General features: G+C 51.9%; 5 protein-coding genes across 5 annotated transcripts; 3 read left to right on the top strand and 2 right to left on the bottom strand.

Moving 5' to 3' along the window:
* Window positions 1-21: 21 nt before the first annotated feature.
* Window positions 22-2,072, top strand: BU25DRAFT_343684 (phospholipase D/nuclease; the record flags this gene model as incomplete). The annotated part of the gene is made up of 4 exons (XM_033702967.1): window positions 22-410; window positions 480-573; window positions 666-1,745; window positions 1,848-2,072. The coding sequence occupies 4 exons, from the start codon at window positions 22-24 to the stop codon at window positions 2,070-2,072; spliced, it is 1,788 nt and encodes a 595-aa protein (XP_033560663.1).
* A 91-nt stretch (window positions 2,073-2,163) lies between these two features.
* Window positions 2,164-4,920, bottom strand: BU25DRAFT_411870 (acetyl-CoA synthetase-like protein). The gene is made up of 3 exons (XM_033706660.1): window positions 3,753-4,920; window positions 2,573-3,705; window positions 2,164-2,513 (listed from the first exon to the last, which is right to left on the bottom strand). Exons 1-3 carry the CDS (start codon window positions 4,621-4,623, stop codon window positions 2,424-2,426), a joined length of 2,094 nt encoding a protein of 697 aa, XP_033560662.1. The 5' UTR covers window positions 4,624-4,920; the 3' UTR covers window positions 2,164-2,423.
* A 77-nt stretch (window positions 4,921-4,997) lies between these two features.
* Window positions 4,998-6,458, top strand: BU25DRAFT_492211 (uncharacterized protein). Its single transcript, XM_033711621.1, has 3 exons — window positions 4,998-5,251; window positions 5,341-5,502; window positions 5,684-6,458. Exons 1-3 carry the CDS (start codon window positions 5,200-5,202, stop codon window positions 6,307-6,309), a joined length of 840 nt encoding a protein of 279 aa, XP_033560661.1. The 5' UTR covers window positions 4,998-5,199; the 3' UTR covers window positions 6,310-6,458.
* A 2,419-nt stretch (window positions 6,459-8,877) lies between these two features.
* BU25DRAFT_99937 (lipoxygenase 1) lies at window positions 8,878-11,723 on the bottom strand. The gene is made up of 2 exons (XM_033712306.1): window positions 10,948-11,723; window positions 8,878-10,897 (listed from the first exon to the last, which is right to left on the bottom strand). Exons 1-2 carry the CDS (start codon window positions 11,226-11,228, stop codon window positions 9,016-9,018), a joined length of 2,163 nt encoding a protein of 720 aa, XP_033560660.1. The 5' UTR covers window positions 11,229-11,723; the 3' UTR covers window positions 8,878-9,015.
* Window positions 11,724-12,539: 816 nt separating this feature from the next.
* Window positions 12,540-13,797, top strand: BU25DRAFT_370369 (catalase). The gene is made up of 2 exons (XM_033703948.1): window positions 12,540-12,730; window positions 12,777-13,797. The coding sequence occupies exons 1-2, from the start codon at window positions 12,601-12,603 to the stop codon at window positions 13,706-13,708; spliced, it is 1,062 nt and encodes a 353-aa protein (XP_033560659.1). The 5' UTR covers window positions 12,540-12,600; the 3' UTR covers window positions 13,709-13,797.
* Window positions 13,798-17,137: the final 3,340 nt, after the last annotated feature.

The raw sequence follows: 17,137 nt of genomic DNA, 5'->3' as shown, positions 1-17,137 counted from the left end.
GAGAGCACGAGTACGACTCCCATGAGCTTGAACCAACCTGTCAGCCCGCCCGTATCAAGACGAAAGACACCAATACCAGCTTCATCTTCGTTGCTTGCACCTGCGCCGACTTGGAGTTTCGATGACGTACCTAAACCAACACTGACATTTCCACCCTCGCAACCATCCCCACGGCACAAGCAGGCCAATCAAAGTGCTGCAAGCAGCAGCGAGGCATCGAAGCAAGAGAATGTTGATGCAGTCGCTGGGAGCAATATCAGGCGTATTGCTTCGCCGCTTCAACTCACCAGGATTCGAGATCTGGCGCCTCATCAGAATGTTGATACTGTGGAGTTGAAGAACATCTTGGGTGATCCCATGATCAAAGAGTGTTGGAACTTCAACTTCTTGTTTGATCTCGACTTTGTGATGTAAGTACATTCTCATTTCACGTCTAGCAAGAGGATGCTATTTTGGCGGCTGGACTGATCACTGTGCAGGCAGCAATTTGATGAAGATGTTAGAGATTTGGTCAAGGTCAAAATCATACATGGCTTCTGGAGGCGAGACGATGAGCGGCGGATATATCTGATGGTACGTCTACACTTGCCCTCCTTTCGAGCACAAATGCTACCCATCGAAGTCAAATCGCCCGTATAGGGCGGGCGAACGCTAACTCCATGCAGGAGACAGCGGAGCAATATTCCAATGTTGAGCTTATCAGCGCATATCTTCCAGATCGATATGGAACACACCACTCGAAGATGCTTGTGCTCTTTCGACATGATGATTGTGCCCAGATCATCATCCACACTGCCAACATGATCTCGAAAGACTGGACAAATATGACACAGGCAGTGTGGCGGTCGCCCCTTCTTCCACTGTTGACATTCAATTCGATGCCGAATGGGCCACATACCGTCGGAAGCGGTGAGCGGTTTCAAGTCGACCTCCTCCGCTACTTGGGCAGATATGAGCATCGTCTGCGTAAGTTGAGTGAGCAACTAGCTATTTACGACTTCTCCACTGTCAAAGCCGCTTTCTTAAGTAGTACTCCATCCGGATCATCACGACAAGTCGTCAGCGAGGCGAATCCCACACAGCAGACTTCATTCGGCTGGCTTGGTCTGCAAGAGATACTGAGCGCGGTACCCATTGCAGCACAGAAGCATTCGAAAACACGACCGCATATCGTCCTCCAGGTTTCGTCGATCGCAACGCTGGGTGCTGCGCCAACATGGCTCTCGCACTTCCAATCTATGCTCTCACGCACTCGCACACCACGACAGTTTTCGAACAAGACAGAGCCCAAATTCAACGTTATTTTCCCTACGCCAGAAGAATTACGCACCTCCTTGGATGGTTATGAATCTGGTGCCTCAATACACACAAAGGTGCAATCTCCACAGCAGCAAAAGCAGTTACAATACCTCCTGCCTTTGTTCTGCCACTGGAAGCAACCGTCGTCGTCGATATCAGCTCCCTCAACAGGGCTGCGTAAAGAAGCACACCGAGGACCCGCAGCTCCACACATCAAGACATACATCCGCTTCACTGACGAGACGCATGAGAGCATCGACTGGGCGCTCCTTACGAGTGCCAACCTCAGCAAGCAGGCCTGGGGTGACGTTGCAGATAAGCAAGGTAAAATATGGATTCAGAGCTACGAAACAGGTGTACTGGTGTGGCCAGAACTCTTTGGCGAGCGTGAAAGCAAGGTCAGCATGGTACCGGTCTTTGGGAAAGACGCGCTACAGACCGAGGACGTTCCCACAGAACCGCTTCTGCAACGTGTGCAGGAGAGCTACGCGGACAACGGACATGGAAAAGATGATGAGACCGGGAACGAGAACGAGAACGAAGATGAGGAAATCGATGTACAGCCACGCCAGAGCGAGACAAAGCCGGAGAGCGATAAGGGCAAAGCACCTGTTCACAACCTTGTCAAGAAGCAGGTTGTGGTCGGCTTGCGCATGCCCTACGACCTACCACTCAGCTCGTACGCTGCAAAAGACATGCCTTGGTGCGCGACTCAGGAATACTCAGAACCGGACTGGAAAGGGCGCACATGGAAAGGCTTCCAGCCACGCTAGCTGGCCATCAACGATGTGACACTGTGTAATGGTGATTTGATCCGCCGGAGACCCCCAAGCTTATCGTAGTCAACCACGCAGAAGGCTTGCGGCTAAAAGAAGTCGTTTAGAAAAAGCGATTGACGTGCGAGAGAACATGCACAAGTAAGAGAGAACAAGTTCACTACATATACCCCCAAGAATCGCAAAACTAGCTATGATATAGAATACACGCAACCGTCAAGTACATCGCACTGAAAGCATCATTATCGTCAAGTTGCACCAAGCCACCGTATCGTATTTTGTCCCCAGATGTTCGTTGTTGCAGAGGTGTGTGGAGTGGAGGGAGTGGGTAGATCTATGTGTGGGTATCTACGAGCGGCCGTACGCCCGATCGACCTCCTTCTCGTACTGCTTCAAGATGCCCTTGCGGTTCAGCTTCTGCGCAGCGGTAGTAAGGCCCTGAAAGACTGCATTAGTACCATAACCCTCGGTATGCAATTCGTGGATACTTGACTTACGTTCTGCGGTGTCCACTCCTCATCAGCCAGCACAACGCCCTCGATCACCTCAAACCCAGCAAGTCCGCCCTTCTGCCCTACAGACTGCAGCTGCTTCAGCACAGCGTTGTTGATCTTCTCGTCGTGCACGAGCTCCTCAAGATGCTCGCCCGTGGCGCCCGTCTCAGCGGCCAGTTTCTTGAGCGCGGGCTCAGCGGGGACGATGATGGCGATGGGTTTCTGGCGGTCTTCGGCCGCGTAGACGCAGATGTTCTGCACGATCGAGGCGCTGCGGTACACGGACTCGAGCTTCTCGAGCGCAATATATTCGCCGGCCAGCGTCTTGACGAGGTTCTTCTTGCGGTCAATGATGCGGATCTGGCCCTGGGCGTCGAACTCGCCAATGTCGCCTGTCTTGAACCAGCCATCGTCGGTGAAGGACTCGGCGGTTTCTTCCGGCATGTTGAGGTATCCCGACACGACGCTGCCGCCGCGGATCCAGATCTCGCCCTGCGGGGGCTTGTTGGTGGAGTAGTATCCTGCGTCCGCGAAGTCGACGAGCTTCATTTCGACGGACGCGGGCATTTCGCCGAGCGCCGAGTCGGTCCAGGCGAGCGGGTCCATGAGCGCACCCATGCCGCATGTTTCGGTGAGACCGTAGCCGGAGATCATGGGGGTGATTGCGAGGGAGATGAAGCGCTGGGTTTCCTTTGCGATGGGGCCGCCGCCGTTCATGCAGATGCGCAGTCTGCCGCCCGTGGCCTCCTTGACCTTGTTGAACACGATTGCGTCGAGGATGCCGGAGCCGGGCAGGCCCGAGCTGAGCAGGAAGCCCTTTGCGGCGTAGGCGCCCCAGAACATCCTGCTCTTGACGGCGCCACCGGCTTCGACTTTGCTGATGATGCCCTTCTTGACTGTTTCCCAGACCTGGGGCACGCCGACCATGACGGTGGGCTTCAGCTCGCGGATGTCACCGGCGCAGTTGCGCACAGAGGTGTCGGAAAGTGTGCGGATGGTGCCGTAACCCATGGTTCCACCCCAGTACAGGACCGCGTTCTCGAACACGAACTCGAGGATGTGCGCCGCGGGGAGGTATGCGATGAGGACGTCACCAGGGCCAAGGTACTTGCCAACGATAGCATCGACACCAGCAACTGAGATTTGTTAGCGAAGCTCTGATAGATTCTCCCGGGAGGCTTGCCAGCAGCAACGACATTGCGGTGCTTGATCATGACACCCTTGGGAGTGCCAGTGGATCCAGAAGTGTACATGATACAGGCAAGGTCGTCGGCCTGGGGAGGGATAGGCTGGGCAGGGTTGTCGTTGCCGAGACTCAGCAGCTGGTCGAAGCTGAGGACCTTCAAGTGGGGATGCGCGCTGGTAAGGGCATCAATGTCCTTCTGCTTAGCATTGTTCTTGGTGCTGTAGACGACAACGCTGACCTCCTTGGTCTTCTTGAAGGGGTTTACGAGCTTGGGCAGCAGCTCAGGATCGGTGAACATGATCTTCGCGTGCGTCTGCTGCATGCTGTGCGTGAGGCCCTCTTCGCCGAGCGTGTCGTAAGCGGTGACAATGGCAAGCGACTGGGAGACGGCGCCGTGGGCGGATGCCAGCCACTGCATGCTCGTGGCGGCGAACAGGTGCAGGCGGTCGTGGGGTTTGTAGCCAAGGTGGGCGAGAGCAGATCCCACCGTCAGGGCCATCTTCTCGAACTCAACGAAGCTCTTGTAGCTGTAGGCGCTGAGCTCGAAGTACTGCCACTTCTTGTCCACCTCCTGCTCCTGGCCGTCGATCATCTTCTTGACCTTCTTCGTCTCCTCGTGGATGTTGACGACCTTGCGCGCACCGACGGCCTTTGCGTTGCCAAACTTGGCGGCCGAGTAGCGCAGGACATCGTACAGTGTGTTGACGCCCTCCTGGGGCGTGTTCCTGAGGCCGTCCTTGGACACGAGGTTGCGGCGCGGTATCGTCTCGCCCTCGGGCTTCTCGACACCAGGCGCCTCGCATGTGTAGGGCCCGCTGCGCGTCGCCGTCGCCTGGGGCGCCAGCTTCTTGAGGTTTTGTCCAGCCATGACGGCAGGTGTGTTCTGTGTTGGGGGGGAGAGGAAAGTGTTGAGGGCTCTGGTGCAGGTGCAGGTGCAGGTGCAGAGCGGGGGGTATCACAGCAAGCAAAAAGAAGAAAACGAGCAGACCGGTCGTCGAGCTGCGCAGTAGCAGAGAGAAACGTGTCGCCAGCGGAGAGCAGCGGATGTGACGAGGAAAGCAAGAGCGCGGCGGGCGATAGTTGGAGCTTGCTGGCGAGCTTGAGCTGTCGCCGCCAAGCGAAACTGAGCAATGACCTCACACCAATGCTGGCCTGTGACGCGCGCCTGGACAGTGCGAAAGAACAAGTGGGAGAGCTCCACAGTAAAGTCTGCTCAGCGACTCTGGGCGTGCCTATTATACACTCGCCACGGACACCTCGCATCTCTCGCATCTCTCGCCATCAGCAGTGCAGAGCGACACATGTTCTTAGGCCAAGCTGTCGCTCGAGCCAAGACTTCAGGATCCTCCCCCCCAAAACATTTCGCTTGCCCGCGCCGCCTCCAGCCTCGGACAAACACCCGCCTGGGCCCTCATTCGCCAAGGCCTCCTGCATCCTCCCACCCATGTCCCTTTCCAGCACTCTGGGGGTGGAACCCATCACAGACCCTGAGGAAGGTCCGTAGTCCCACGCAGTTCCTCGGTAACCCGCATTGCCACAACCTCGCGATTCGTTGTCATCAGCAGGGGCTTATTGTGTAGCGTAGAAGCCTTTGTAATCTTCTCGCAAGAGATCCCCTCAAGAAGTTTAGGCTTCATCGATGCGCATGCGGAGACGCTGGAACTCAGCGTCGCCGGCTCAGATCTGGTCATGCAGCAGAGCAGAGGTCTGCTGACGAGCGATCGTAAGGCGGGGACCACGGGCGCAGGTACGTGAATGAACAGCCACAATAATGCCCCAGACTTGGCTGGGCTTGGTACATGGCTCCGGCACTCGTCTTGGTTGGGATGGTGTTGGACTGTCATCAGCTCAGAGGACTGTCATCGGTTCGCCATGGGTGCGGTGTTGATGATTGTCACGTTGAAGGTAGGTCACTGACCTTCACGCAGTGGTTTGGGCCGTCACGCCTCGCTTTGCTGAATGGATCGCCTCGCCCACCAACATCCTCTTCACATCTGGTCTATTGACATCCAACTCAACATGCATAGAACTTGGATCAGGCATCTCCGGCATCGTAGCACTTACGCTCGGCCCTAGAATCTCCCGTTTCACAGCAACAGATCAGGACTATGCTATGAGATTGCTGCGGAAAAACATTGCTGAGAACCTTGATGCTGTTTTTCCTGCGGCTAAGAAGGGAGGGAGAAGCAAGCAGAAGTCGCAGCCATCAAATTCGAGCAGTGACCGAATCAAGGCCGAGATCCTGGACTGGGAAGAGGACTCGGTTGAGCAGTTGCAGCCCGTCGACCTTATCGTTGCATGCGATTGCATATACAACGAAGCCCTCATCGAGCCATTAAACACAACGTGCGCATCAATATGCAAGCTCAACACTGACGTCACGAAGCCTACGCTGTGCGTTGTAGCGCAGCAACTGCGCTCGCCAGACGTCTTCGAAGCATGGCTCAAGAGCTTCCATCGCTTGTTCCATACATGGCAGGTGCCAGATTGGTATCTAACTGAGGGACTGAGGGAGAATAGTGGGTTTGTGGTGCATGTTGGGATTGTGCGGTGACGTGGACATTGCCCGTGAAGGTTTTGGTACTTCGACAAGAATAAAGGGTGCTGTTTACATCTTCTGCGGCACAGAAACAACACATTCGGAGAACGTATCGCCATTTTGAGGATTGAGAATCACTGATAAGTAGCTTGTACAAAGTCCAGAACTAGTTGAAGTTCAAGCATTTCGCAGCCGTCCAGACATGACAGTGCATAGCTCGTCTTTCTAGCAGCGAGCCAGCACAACATGCCAAATATCTTGGTATGCTTTTCCACAAGGAGATTGAGCTGTGAGGTTTGATGAGAAGAGGTGCTACATCTTTGTGGAGCTGTTACGCCCCAGTGCCAGTTAACACCCTCCGGCAGCTGCCGAACATCGTTTTCAGCATATGTGAACTCTGGGAGAGCCGTAGAGACTTGGCATCCTCCTTGAAGGGCTTTATTCCATTCAGCATATTACGACTGAGTAAAGCAAGGGGAGAACACAACCATGGCAGCCTCGTCCGTGCGTTTGTCGGAGGACATCGAGCTGATTATCACGGACTTTGGAGTCATTCAAGGTCAAACAGGTAAGTGTCTACGCATACCGCAGCGGTACCATGTTTTTCAGAGCAGAGGAGGCAGCGCAACATAGCGACGCGCCCACGCCTTGCTGATAATGGAGGGAGGAGTTGTGGTGGAAGAAAGCTCCCGCGTGTGAGGATGACTTTATACTCCAGTGCCGCGCAAGATTCTCATCTCAGTGCTGTACACATTTTCGACGTGTGTGTATCTTGAGAGAAGCTCGACAGACATGACGTCCTCAAAGAGTTTTGTTTCTTTTGGCGTGAGTAAAGCGGAGTTCACCGCAGAGAAATTATTCATTCAACGATCTCAGCGTCTTTTAAAGGAGAATATGATGAATGATCAAGACCTTTTAGGAATAGATCAAGTGTGCAGGCGCAGTTCTCCAGAGATGTGGTGCCCTGAACATAAATTGGGAGCAGAGGAGTCGGCACGTCATGCGGGCTGGGCTACTGTTTTTTGATCAAGCAGAAAAGACATTACGGTAAGAGGGGGGAAGTGCCTCTTGAGTGGATTTGTAGTCTAGTGCTTTTGAGAGGGTTCGAACGTTGCCGAACATTGAGATAGCCGCTTTAGATTTGCAGAAGCAGAAGAGCGGGACAGACATGGGTTGCCTCTTGACCACTTTCGTTTAACAGATGGATAAGAGAGAGAGAGAGTCTTCAAGACAACACGTCCATACAACAGTCGCCCCACGGTTTCTGGAGATCATGAAGCAGGTGTTCCCTTTTCCATGTCAGATGGAATGTTCACACGCATGCGTCCACACAGTTGCCGAACCCTTGGGCATGTGATTCGGTCGTTTTCATCTGCGAGCGAGCTGGGCCGTAACCTATTTTCCCACGGGGACGTCTTTCGCACACGTGGTGCGAGCAGGCGTTTTGGGAGGACAGAGTCACAGACTGAACATGTTTCTGTTTCCGAAGCACAGAAAGGCAAAGCCATGAGGAATAGGTTCATAATCTTGAGTGGCTTCTTTCAGAACATAGCTCTGCCCATATGTCGATTATTGGTGGAAAGCCAGCAAACATTGATTGTGGTTTCGTATTTTTCGAAAACGCGGGGGGAAACCGTGCGGAGAGAAGTGTTTTGCAGTGGCAGTGGCCATTACATCCCTCATTCGGCCAGAGGGAAAGTCATGACATGCTGAGCGATCCTCTTCTAATCGACAAAGGTTGAGACCTACGCAAAAAGGGTCCCATGAATGCGAACTATGTATTCTTCTCGAAGAGAGGTGTCAGACACATATGGCTGAATGATAGCGTCTTTTGAACGAGAGAGCCGGGCGACCATGGATAGCCCTTGGACTTCTTTTTGGTGGTAGGAAGGTCTTCATCGCGGTGTGTGCTTCGCAGAATCAAAAGCAGCCTTGAGATGTTGTAATGCTCAAGAAGCCAAATCATACGGTGCCGTCTTCATCTTTTCGATGGAAAGGCCGCGAAGCCAGGAAGGTCTCCAGAGCAGTCTTCGAGTAGACCGTTTTTTGAATACATTGCGTTTGAGTGCAGAGCATCGAGGTCTCCAGTTCCTGGTTTCAAAGGAACGGAATGTCCATGTACGAGCGACGCATGATGACTACAAAACAATTCGGGAATTTCTTCTCATTTTCCATTCGGAAGATGCAGCTAGAAGACTTTTAAGCTCAAGAGGTCTTCGAACGCGTCAATTTTGGAACATGGCCTTGCTGAAAGTTGGTTTTGCGATGCTCACAAGTCGATGACAAGAGCTTTGATAGAAGGCAGACAGATATATATCTCAGTCTCAGGAATTCTTGATATATCTGAACTTTGGTGTGGGCAAAGAAACGTAGAGAGGCATTGAGCTACTGAGATGCATGGAGTCAGAGGTTCATCCTGCTCTTTGAACCTGAAAGACTTTTGCATCCATTCGGAAGAAGAGAAACTGGACAGGAAATAAATCAAGTCTGGTCGACTTTCGAAATTGGCAATGATTATTATGATGAGGCATTAGTTCAAGTAGAAACGGCCAATCTGAGCTTGAAGGAGGTGGAAGAAATAACAGGAACTTATATACGTCCGAAGACCTTAACGAAGACGAAGTGCGATCACATGCAAGCTAATACTGTAAGTTTTGACTCGATGAAAGACTGCCTGTGACACGCAAACAACGGAGAAAATCGATGACTGTCAACGCACTCTCAGATCAAAATCGAAACCGCAGTCACCTCCGGCTGCAACACCTTATACTCAACCGTCCCCTCTGTCTGCCTGTCACTCACATGGGTAAAGACCCCATCAAGCTCCTTCAGTCTGCTGTAAAACAGCGCAGCAGCCTCCTTGATAGTCCTCGAGCCCCACTCCTTGTTCTCATCATCTGTCCTGCTCTTGTTGACATTGTACAGTGACTTGGCGTACGTGATCAAGTTGTACCTATTGTCTACTTTGAAGCTGAGAAGTTCGGGTAGCTGCGCGGCGAGCAACCAGTCCTTCCACTTTAGACTTCCGGAGCCGATGGGGAGGGCGGCGGTTAGGTCAGCCTCGGTGTACTTTTGCAGTGTTGTGAGGTCCTTGGGGAGAGGTAAGCAGAGCGCAGGAGGCTTGGCTGGGACGAAGCTGTAGTAGTAGTCTTGGAGGTAGTTGACTGCCGTGTGTTGGGGCGAGGCGGTGTGGATGCACATCGTGACTGCATCCACGAGCTGGTCCACAGTGGTGATAGTTGGAAATGTGGGAATCTGACCCATAGTCTGGATTTCCTTGCACCAGACTGGGATGTATTGGTCTTTCTGGACGTCGCTGTCGGATTTGTACTTCGTGCCTAGTATCGACTTGACAAAGTCGTGGATCACGCCCCAGAGCAGGTACATGTCGGTTGCGTAAGGGTAGTTGCGGTACTTCTCTGTTGTCAAAGCCTCTACGTCGAAGCCTCGTTTCTTGAGGTCATTGGGAATGTACTTGTCTTGGAAGTTGAAGTGCTTGTACGAGTAGTTGACAAGTGCCATTACACGGCTTGTCTTGGGATCGATCGATGGCCCGAAGCCAGCGAGTCTAGCTATGACAGCCGGTACCAAGACATCGCGGGCAGCTTTGTTCAATGCCAGAGTTCTGAACCAATGGGGGCTCAGCGTCTCGTACAGGATATGGTTCTCGGGTATTGTCCGGTTGGTGGCTACGATGATTGCTTCCTCCACCATGTGCGTATCGACAAGGTGTGTTGCTACTTCGTGCCTCGCCCAGTCCGCAGTCTGAGCGCAAGTTTTGGCGTATCTCCAGGCCCAGTCATCCTTCTCGTCAACATCGCTCTTATCATTCGGTGCCAAACGGCGATTGAAGATAGTAATGGACTTGCTCAGACTGCCCTTGTGGTCGATTGTGATGGCCAGGGGATGCAATCGACCGTCGCAGTGAAGCTGAAAAATCACAACAGGCGCGCAAGCAAATCGCAATGCCGTGTTTCCGGTTGGCTTTCCATCAACCAACTCTGGCACGACATTCCGGAATTCCTCCTCATCATTCAAGCCAGTAGCTTCGCGGAAGTACGAGTAATCTTGGATGAGCAAGTCTTTGCCCTCCGAGAGTATCTTCTTCATACCATCGAGCCCCTGTCTGCCAGCTTCCGCGATGTAGGCTTCCACCTTCTCAATGCTAGCCTTTTCGATGGTTGACGGATTGACTCCAGACAGATGTTGTTGAGCGAAACAAGCATCGGAGTACCAGTCAGCCTTGTTGCCGACGTTCTCGCCATTCATGATGTCAGTCTTCTGGCTCGGATGCTCTCGGTTGTACTTCTCGCAGTCCGCAAGTGTTGGTCCTTCAAACGGTGTGCCTGTTTTGATAACGTCGTCGGGTATGATAAAAGACATTGCCTTCGCAATGAGGGAGACAAACCCAAGCTTCTTGGTGTCAAAGATGTTGCCAACTCCCGGCGCTCCATTGTCTTGCTCTGGCGGCACTGTGTTTAGGTGGGGGGGATAACCGTCCTCAGAGGGCTTGCTCCACTTGTATATGTCTTTCTTCTGGGGGAGATCTCTCTTTTTGGGGATAATGGGCTCGAAGCCCTGCGTATCGAAATGCGAAACAGCTCTGAGATGAGGTCAGTGTGTCGTTTTACCGGTACGCAAGGAACATCTTACGCCTCCTCAACCAAGCTATAGATCTCTGTCAATGCCAGTCGTGTGCCTTTGTAGGTCCCCTGCCTGAGTCCTCTGGTAGCAGCAAGACTGCCATCAACAGTACCGGGGTCGCTGGTTTTGAGAACAATGCCTTGCTTCAAGAGTTCGTTGATGAAGATGCCTTTATCCCATACGGTCATGTCGTCTTCTTCCACATCATATGTGATATCTCTTCTCAAAATGTCACCCAGCCTCGGTAAGGGGCCGAAGCCATTGGTCAGAGATTCAGCAACAATAGACATTGTAGAAAGAAGATATTAGTGGTAAAGAAACGAAAACCAGGGTAGTGAGTGAGAGGAATCTTCGACGAATTTGTGAACTTATGAACTCTGCAGTTGCTCTTTGCAATATCGATCTTACAAGGCTGGCGATGTTGGATCGCCAGATTGGGTCCACTACCAAGTAGATTGCATATACCTAGCCCTCGGCTTGACCGTGGCTGCCCTGAAGGTAGTCAGAAGACAGTTTCTAGATGCGGTGAAAAGCACAGCTCCGCCACATAATCGCGAATTCGATGCGAACTATACGATGCAAGCGGACATGTAACCCTGTTCGGTTGGCGCATGCGAGCTGATGCACAGCTCTCAGATCCGGGCCTCAAGGCTGACTGTTCAACCGGGTGTACAGCAAACTCAGGTCTAGTATAGTACGCTTACTGTCAGCCTTCAAAGAAACACACCGACTGGATGTGACTTTCTTCGGAGGCTCAGCCATGTTGACCAGGACAGATTCATAGAGTCCGCATGAAGAAATCTGCGTGCGTCAATAGTTAGAAATTGAAGTTACCGCACGCCGTAAGACGAACGGCTCTGTCGGCTTTGAAGGACACCACAGGCTGTCAGTTGCCTACTGCGCATTGTGATTGAGCTGAGAGACCAGGCTGCAGCGGCCCCCGGAATATGAGAACAATGAAATGCCCGGTTGTGGCTGGCTGCTGACATCTTGCCTGCATAAACTTATCGCTTGCAGACCGTTTGCAGTATGCGCACTTTCAGTGCAGGAAGTTAAGCGAGGCTATAGAGGACAGCGTGAAGCCCGTCGTCGTGTGGTTGTGGATGAGTAGTCGGTGGCTGGCTGCAAATGCGATGCGAGTAACGTTATGTTGTGGGGCAAGCGGCAGAACCGGCGGCCCGCAACGGACAACACCTGGCTGATGAACGCCTCAGCTACAACGCGCTCCATGTCCAATCACGCCAAGCTGAAGGTCAGCACACCGTTGATACTCAATACGGATGTTACTACTGCCTGCAACAATGGGTCTTCACCGCCCATACCAGACAGACAATGCAAAGTCGTCGAAATGCACCAGTCAGCCTCAATGGTGTAACGACAACTGGGGTCCGCTAACTGGTCGCCACGGACTATTTTCCTATGTCAGCCAACGATACTCTGTGCTTGTGTCGCTCTGTGCATCCCAGCATTATGGCTATGTCAAAGAGAAGGGGCAGCACGCTCAAGGATCATGCGCTCAGCCCGTCTGACTAGCCTTGAGCTAACAGTGACACCCTAAATCCAATCTTGACCTCCTTGTTGCTCACAAATAGATATACCATACTTAATCTCAAGACAGACGTTGGATTGTTGACTTACTCCAGCTACTCGACATTGCTCAAAATGCCTGACCAAACCAACAATTCTACCAACGGTGCTGCCAGTGGCGCAGCACACACCCGTGACACACTTCCAAAGGAATTGGTTGACGAGATGCAGAGGCTGTTTGGCAAACATGCAGGCTATCGGACAAGTATGCTGGCTTAAAGCTGAGGTTGAATTTTGCTAATCTCTCCAAGCTCACGCCAAAGGTCTCCTCGTAGAAGGAACATTCACACCAACTGAGCACGCCAAAACCCTCTCGATAGCTTCCCATTTTAACCAAGCCTCGACTCCTATTATAGCACGCTTCTCCGTCGGCGGCGGCATACCTCACATCCCAGATGTAGACGACGGTGCCACCCCAAAAGGCCTCGCTGTTCGCTTCCTGATCGACGAGCACACACACACTGACTTGGTCAGCCACACCTTCAACGGCTTCGCAACTCGCACAGGCGAAGACTTCCTTTCCTTTCTCCAAGTCTTCCGTGCCTTTCAGACCACCAAAGCCGCGCTCGACAAAGCCAAAGCCGCAGGAGGCGACACTACCAAGGAAACAGCTGCATTCAAAGCAGCTGCCGGCCCCTTCCAAGCCTTCCTCGCCAGCCATCCCTCAGCAGCTACATTCGTCAATTCACCCAAGCCCAACCCCTTCAACTACGGCACCATCACCTACTACGAACCCAACACGCACGTCCTGACCAACGCGGACGGCAAAGTGACCAATGTCCGCTACCGCCTAGACCCCGCTGACGGCGAACATCTACACCCCAACGACTCAGCGCAATTGAAGAAGCTCGATCAAAGCTATCTCGAAGAAGACCTACACGAACGGTTTCCAGTGAAACCCATCGTCTTCACTATTCAAGCGCACATTGCTAACCCCGATGACGTGCTTGACGATGCAACGATCCCGTATAAGAGCACGACATTCGTACCAGCGGGCAAGTTGGTCATCAATAAGGTGAGCGATGACAATGTTGCGAAGCAACAGCAGATCGCGTTTAGTCCGACACCGGATCTGTGTGGGATCAAGGGTATTGCGATAAGCAAGGATCCGCTGATTCAGGCGAGGAAGGGAGTGTATTATATCAGTGCTGAGCAGAGGAGGCATGAGAAACAGGTAGAGTAGCCTTGTAGTATGGGTAGATATTATTGTTACAATGTCACCGAGGACCATCTTCTTGAGTTGTGAGTGTTAGTTCACCCTCGAGAGAGAAGCTCGCATGTTTATTAGGGTCTCCTTGCTATGACACTGTCCTTGAGGAACACTGTCTTCTACAACCATATCATATCCCTGCAACCGGTCGTCTCTCCTTTTCGCGCGATCTCTTTGATTGGTAGCAGCGAGAACATAGCTCTTAGATCACACAAAAACTCACGTGCAGCGGCTATCAGTCCTTCCATTTACCACAAGCCTGGATGTCTTCATCCAATACCAGACAGCGGCCTGAATGTCAACAGAATGTACTGCAATCCTTCTCCTTTTACGTGTAAGCCTGTAAGACTCAAGCAAATCTGCTCTGAGAATCCCTCGAATCGTTGAGAGTTGCGCATTTGTGCCTCACAATTTTTGCAAAACACGTATGTAGCTAGTGTTGATGTGCAATGTGATCAGCGATATTTGGCCCTGCTATAATACAGTTGAGTCTGCATATCGGTGAGTTGCAGAAGATACTGACCCCCCGGTTTTTCCGAGTACAATCAGTCCCTACACAACATTGTTGTCCTCAAGGCTGATATTAGTATTAATGTGATCGCAATAGCATGCTGGATCTGATAGTTGGAGGCATGGTGTGCTTGGATTCCAGTGTTGTGATAGGAGAGAGTAGGCAATGTGTAGTGGTGACAGCAAGATGGTAGAGGTGGTAGCAATGATACTATGTATGATGACAGGCTTGGCGAGATTACAAGCTGTGAGTGGTGGTGAAGGTATGGGTCAGGGTCTAGCACCCACATATATACCCCTCTAGTGCCCCCGGTCATCTCTTACTCCCGAAAGTCCTACTTAGTGTATGTAGTAACCAGAAAAACAGGGGGGTCAGGATCTTTGCAAGTCATAATATCGATTCTCAGTCTCATCCCGGAGATTGTACCCCGTGCTTCGATTGTGGTCGCGAGCTCCAGCCATGTTGGGCTCGAGGGACGACGCGAATCTTGCTCTTTGAATGGTCAAGGTGCCCTTCTTGAGCTCATTGAGGTAGCGCAGCGCTACGATTGCGTTTCGGCGAAGGTATACATGTTTCTTGCTATGGACCTCACGTATCTTGTTCGAAAACAATGTCAAGTCAAACACGGAAGTCGAAGTTCATACGAAATCATGAGTCGAAGCATATTCTTGCGTCTTGGAGGGCAATGTGAAGGGTGTGAGCCAGGCAGACAAGAGCATAGGAGATTGGAAGTCTCTCTTTGGTGCATCATGGCAATGCATATAGTATATGCGGAAAATAACGTATGATTTGACCGTACGTGTAGCGGTCAGACGGCTATTAGATGAGTGCATGCCATGAGAGAGGTCGATGTCTGAGGTTCACAGTAGCTGTTGTTTAGTGCGAACTCAGTCTTATTGTCAGTGTTAGCAGTAGAGATGAGTCCATATTGTGGACAGTCTGTACATGTCAAAGGATTGACGATGTAGTACGGTATACACGAGCATGCTATCGGTGGTATAGACAGCTGACATACACATACGGTGAGCAATTTTGCATGTGAGAAGCCAAGTTCAGCGCTCGAACCTATCTCGAAAAGGTGAATGATAAAATGGTAGCTGTTGGTTGGACTGTCAACGTCGGAGGAAAGTTGCAAAACTCGAGCACAAGGGTGAGCGAGCACTTCGCTTCAATGCCTATCTCCCGCGGAGTTCGCTGCCGGTCCGGACCGTTAGGATCCAGCTCCAGATCCTGGGGAAATTCGACGATATGAAGCGAGGGAACACCTGACCGGTGGAGTGCTAGGAATTGCATCCTAGTCATGTTAGTGCCATGGATGGAAGGTGATGCTATCTTAGTATCACCGTAAGCAGATCTTGTGGGACCGTTGGCCGAAGCGTAGAATTGCGATTCATAGTGGACGAGATATCCCTGGTGATGATCGAGCTGAGTTGTGAACGGCGACGTTCGAACGGCGACGAAAACGGTCAGGGAGTTGTGGAGTGCCAAAGATCTTGGTGCTCAGCGATGATTGCACCGGGCAAAAATCCCAAAGTTTACGGAAGCTTCCGTGAGTTCGTACGGCTAAGTTCAGACGTAAAAAGGACGCATGCAGCTAGTGATTGTAGGTCAGATTCAGCAAATGGTCTGGAGACAGTTTGCTTGGATATCAGTAATCAAGCCCTCAACTCAAGCTTCTTCTTGGTATTCTCCAGCCTTCAAGAGTGGCAAAACCTTGTGTTCTTGAGTTGCGAGAGGTCTTGAGCGTAATTTAGTAGGTTGTCTTGTCGTGACACCTGGGATCATGCATGCTATTGATTGGGCCACAGCCGCAAACAGTAGCGAGAGGCCTTACAGGAGCGGCATCTGGACTAGTTGGATTAGGTGCAGGTGTAAGTAAGATTTGTCTGGTACGTGGGTAAGCGAAAACAGACAAATGGTAGATATAGTGGCTTCCCCCGGTGCTCAGGCGCAGGGTTTCGATACTTCATTTTCTGTGATTGCCGATTTTTTTGTGCTCTCAAACAGCTTGCAAGGCTGAATTTGAGTTTCCAAACATCAAAGAGCAGGCTGATCCCTTTGACCCCCAATTCATCCTCAAAGTAAATGCACGTGCCGTTCGCATTACCTGACAGGAACGGCTAGACGCCACGTGAGGAAGCCATAACAACGGGACTTGGCTCTGCAGCTAATGACGGGTGTGGATCTCTATTAGCGCTTTTTTGAGATCAAGCTTCCGATGGCCAGCGCGTACTCGCTTGTTTATGCTGGTTTGGGCAATGGTTTTGCTCGCGCGTCGCCGTCCGCCAGATGCACAGTGCAGGCCGTCTCTCGTGGAAGCCACAGCTCCAGAGTTATTGACCCCTGTCTGCCATGACCAGAGTAGAGGGAAGGATGCAGGCTTCGTGAGGGTCTGCACATTGCTTTTCGGAATTGTCCGTGGATGTGCATGTGCAATCTCGTCGCAGCATTCCGGCCGTGATCGGGACCCATCCATAGCGGTTTCGGACACATTGCATGTTCATTTCTTGAGATCCGTTTGTCTTGGATTTTGGGGGTGTCGTTTTGGCTTGCGGATGACATCCGCGCTTGGATGTTACCGAGAGGTTGGGTACGTGGACGGAAGCTGACTTGGTTCTTGTTTAGGGAGCTAAAAGGTACATGCGCCACCAGTTAGATGCAGTATCGCGGGACCGGAATATTGCGATGTACTCTCGACGATGCGTTGACGCCTGACCATATTTGCGAGGGTGGTAATTATCCTCGAGTGATGCTCTGGTCGAACTTGGTCGAAGCAGACGCGTGTCAATGGTCATCCACGGGACAGCATTTAACCGCTGTAGGATAGTGCACGATAGTGCACGGCGACCTTGAGGTGTGGGGAAATACCGGCCGTACCGGTCAAGACTGAT

The sequence above is a fragment of the Macroventuria anomochaeta genome (genome assembly GCF_010093625.1).
Source record: "Macroventuria anomochaeta strain CBS 525.71 unplaced genomic scaffold BU25scaffold_21, whole genome shotgun sequence".
Taxonomy (NCBI): Eukaryota; Fungi; Ascomycota; class Dothideomycetes; order Pleosporales; family Didymellaceae; genus Macroventuria; species Macroventuria anomochaeta.
Note: the sequence above shows the minus strand (reverse complement) of the source record. Positions and strands in the feature narration are given on the sequence as shown.

Excerpts from the sequence above, each read along its gene's own strand:
- BU25DRAFT_492211 (XM_033711621.1), top strand. The coding sequence starts at position 5,200 with ATGTCCCTTTCCAGCACTCTGGGGGTGGAACCCATCACAGACCCTGAG. Across the intron at positions 5,252-5,340 it reads CATCACAGACCCTGAGGAAG|AAGCCTTTGTAATCTTCTCG; the intron begins GTCCGTAGTCCC and ends TGTGTAGCGTAG. Across the intron at positions 5,503-5,683 it reads GGCGGGGACCACGGGCGCAG|TGGTTTGGGCCGTCACGCCT; the intron begins GTACGTGAATGA and ends ACCTTCACGCAG.
- BU25DRAFT_411870 (XM_033706660.1), bottom strand. The coding sequence starts at position 4,623 with ATGGCTGGACAAAACCTCAAGAAGCTGGCGCCCCAGGCGACGGCGACG. Across the intron at positions 3,706-3,752 it reads CCGCAATGTCGTTGCTGCTG|TTGCTGGTGTCGATGCTATC; the intron begins GCAAGCCTCCCG and ends AACAAATCTCAG. Across the intron at positions 2,514-2,572 it reads AGGAGTGGACACCGCAGAAC|GGCCTTACTACCGCTGCGCA; the intron begins GTAAGTCAAGTA and ends GCAGTCTTTCAG.
- BU25DRAFT_99937 (XM_033712306.1), bottom strand. The coding sequence starts at position 11,228 with ATGTCTATTGTTGCTGAATCTCTGACCAATGGCTTCGGCCCCTTACCG. Across the intron at positions 10,898-10,947 it reads TATAGCTTGGTTGAGGAGGC|AGCTGTTTCGCATTTCGATA; the intron begins GTAAGATGTTCC and ends ACCTCATCTCAG.
- BU25DRAFT_370369 (XM_033703948.1), top strand. The coding sequence starts at position 12,601 with ATGCCTGACCAAACCAACAATTCTACCAACGGTGCTGCCAGTGGCGCA. Across the intron at positions 12,731-12,776 it reads ACATGCAGGCTATCGGACAA|CTCACGCCAAAGGTCTCCTC; the intron begins GTATGCTGGCTT and ends AATCTCTCCAAG.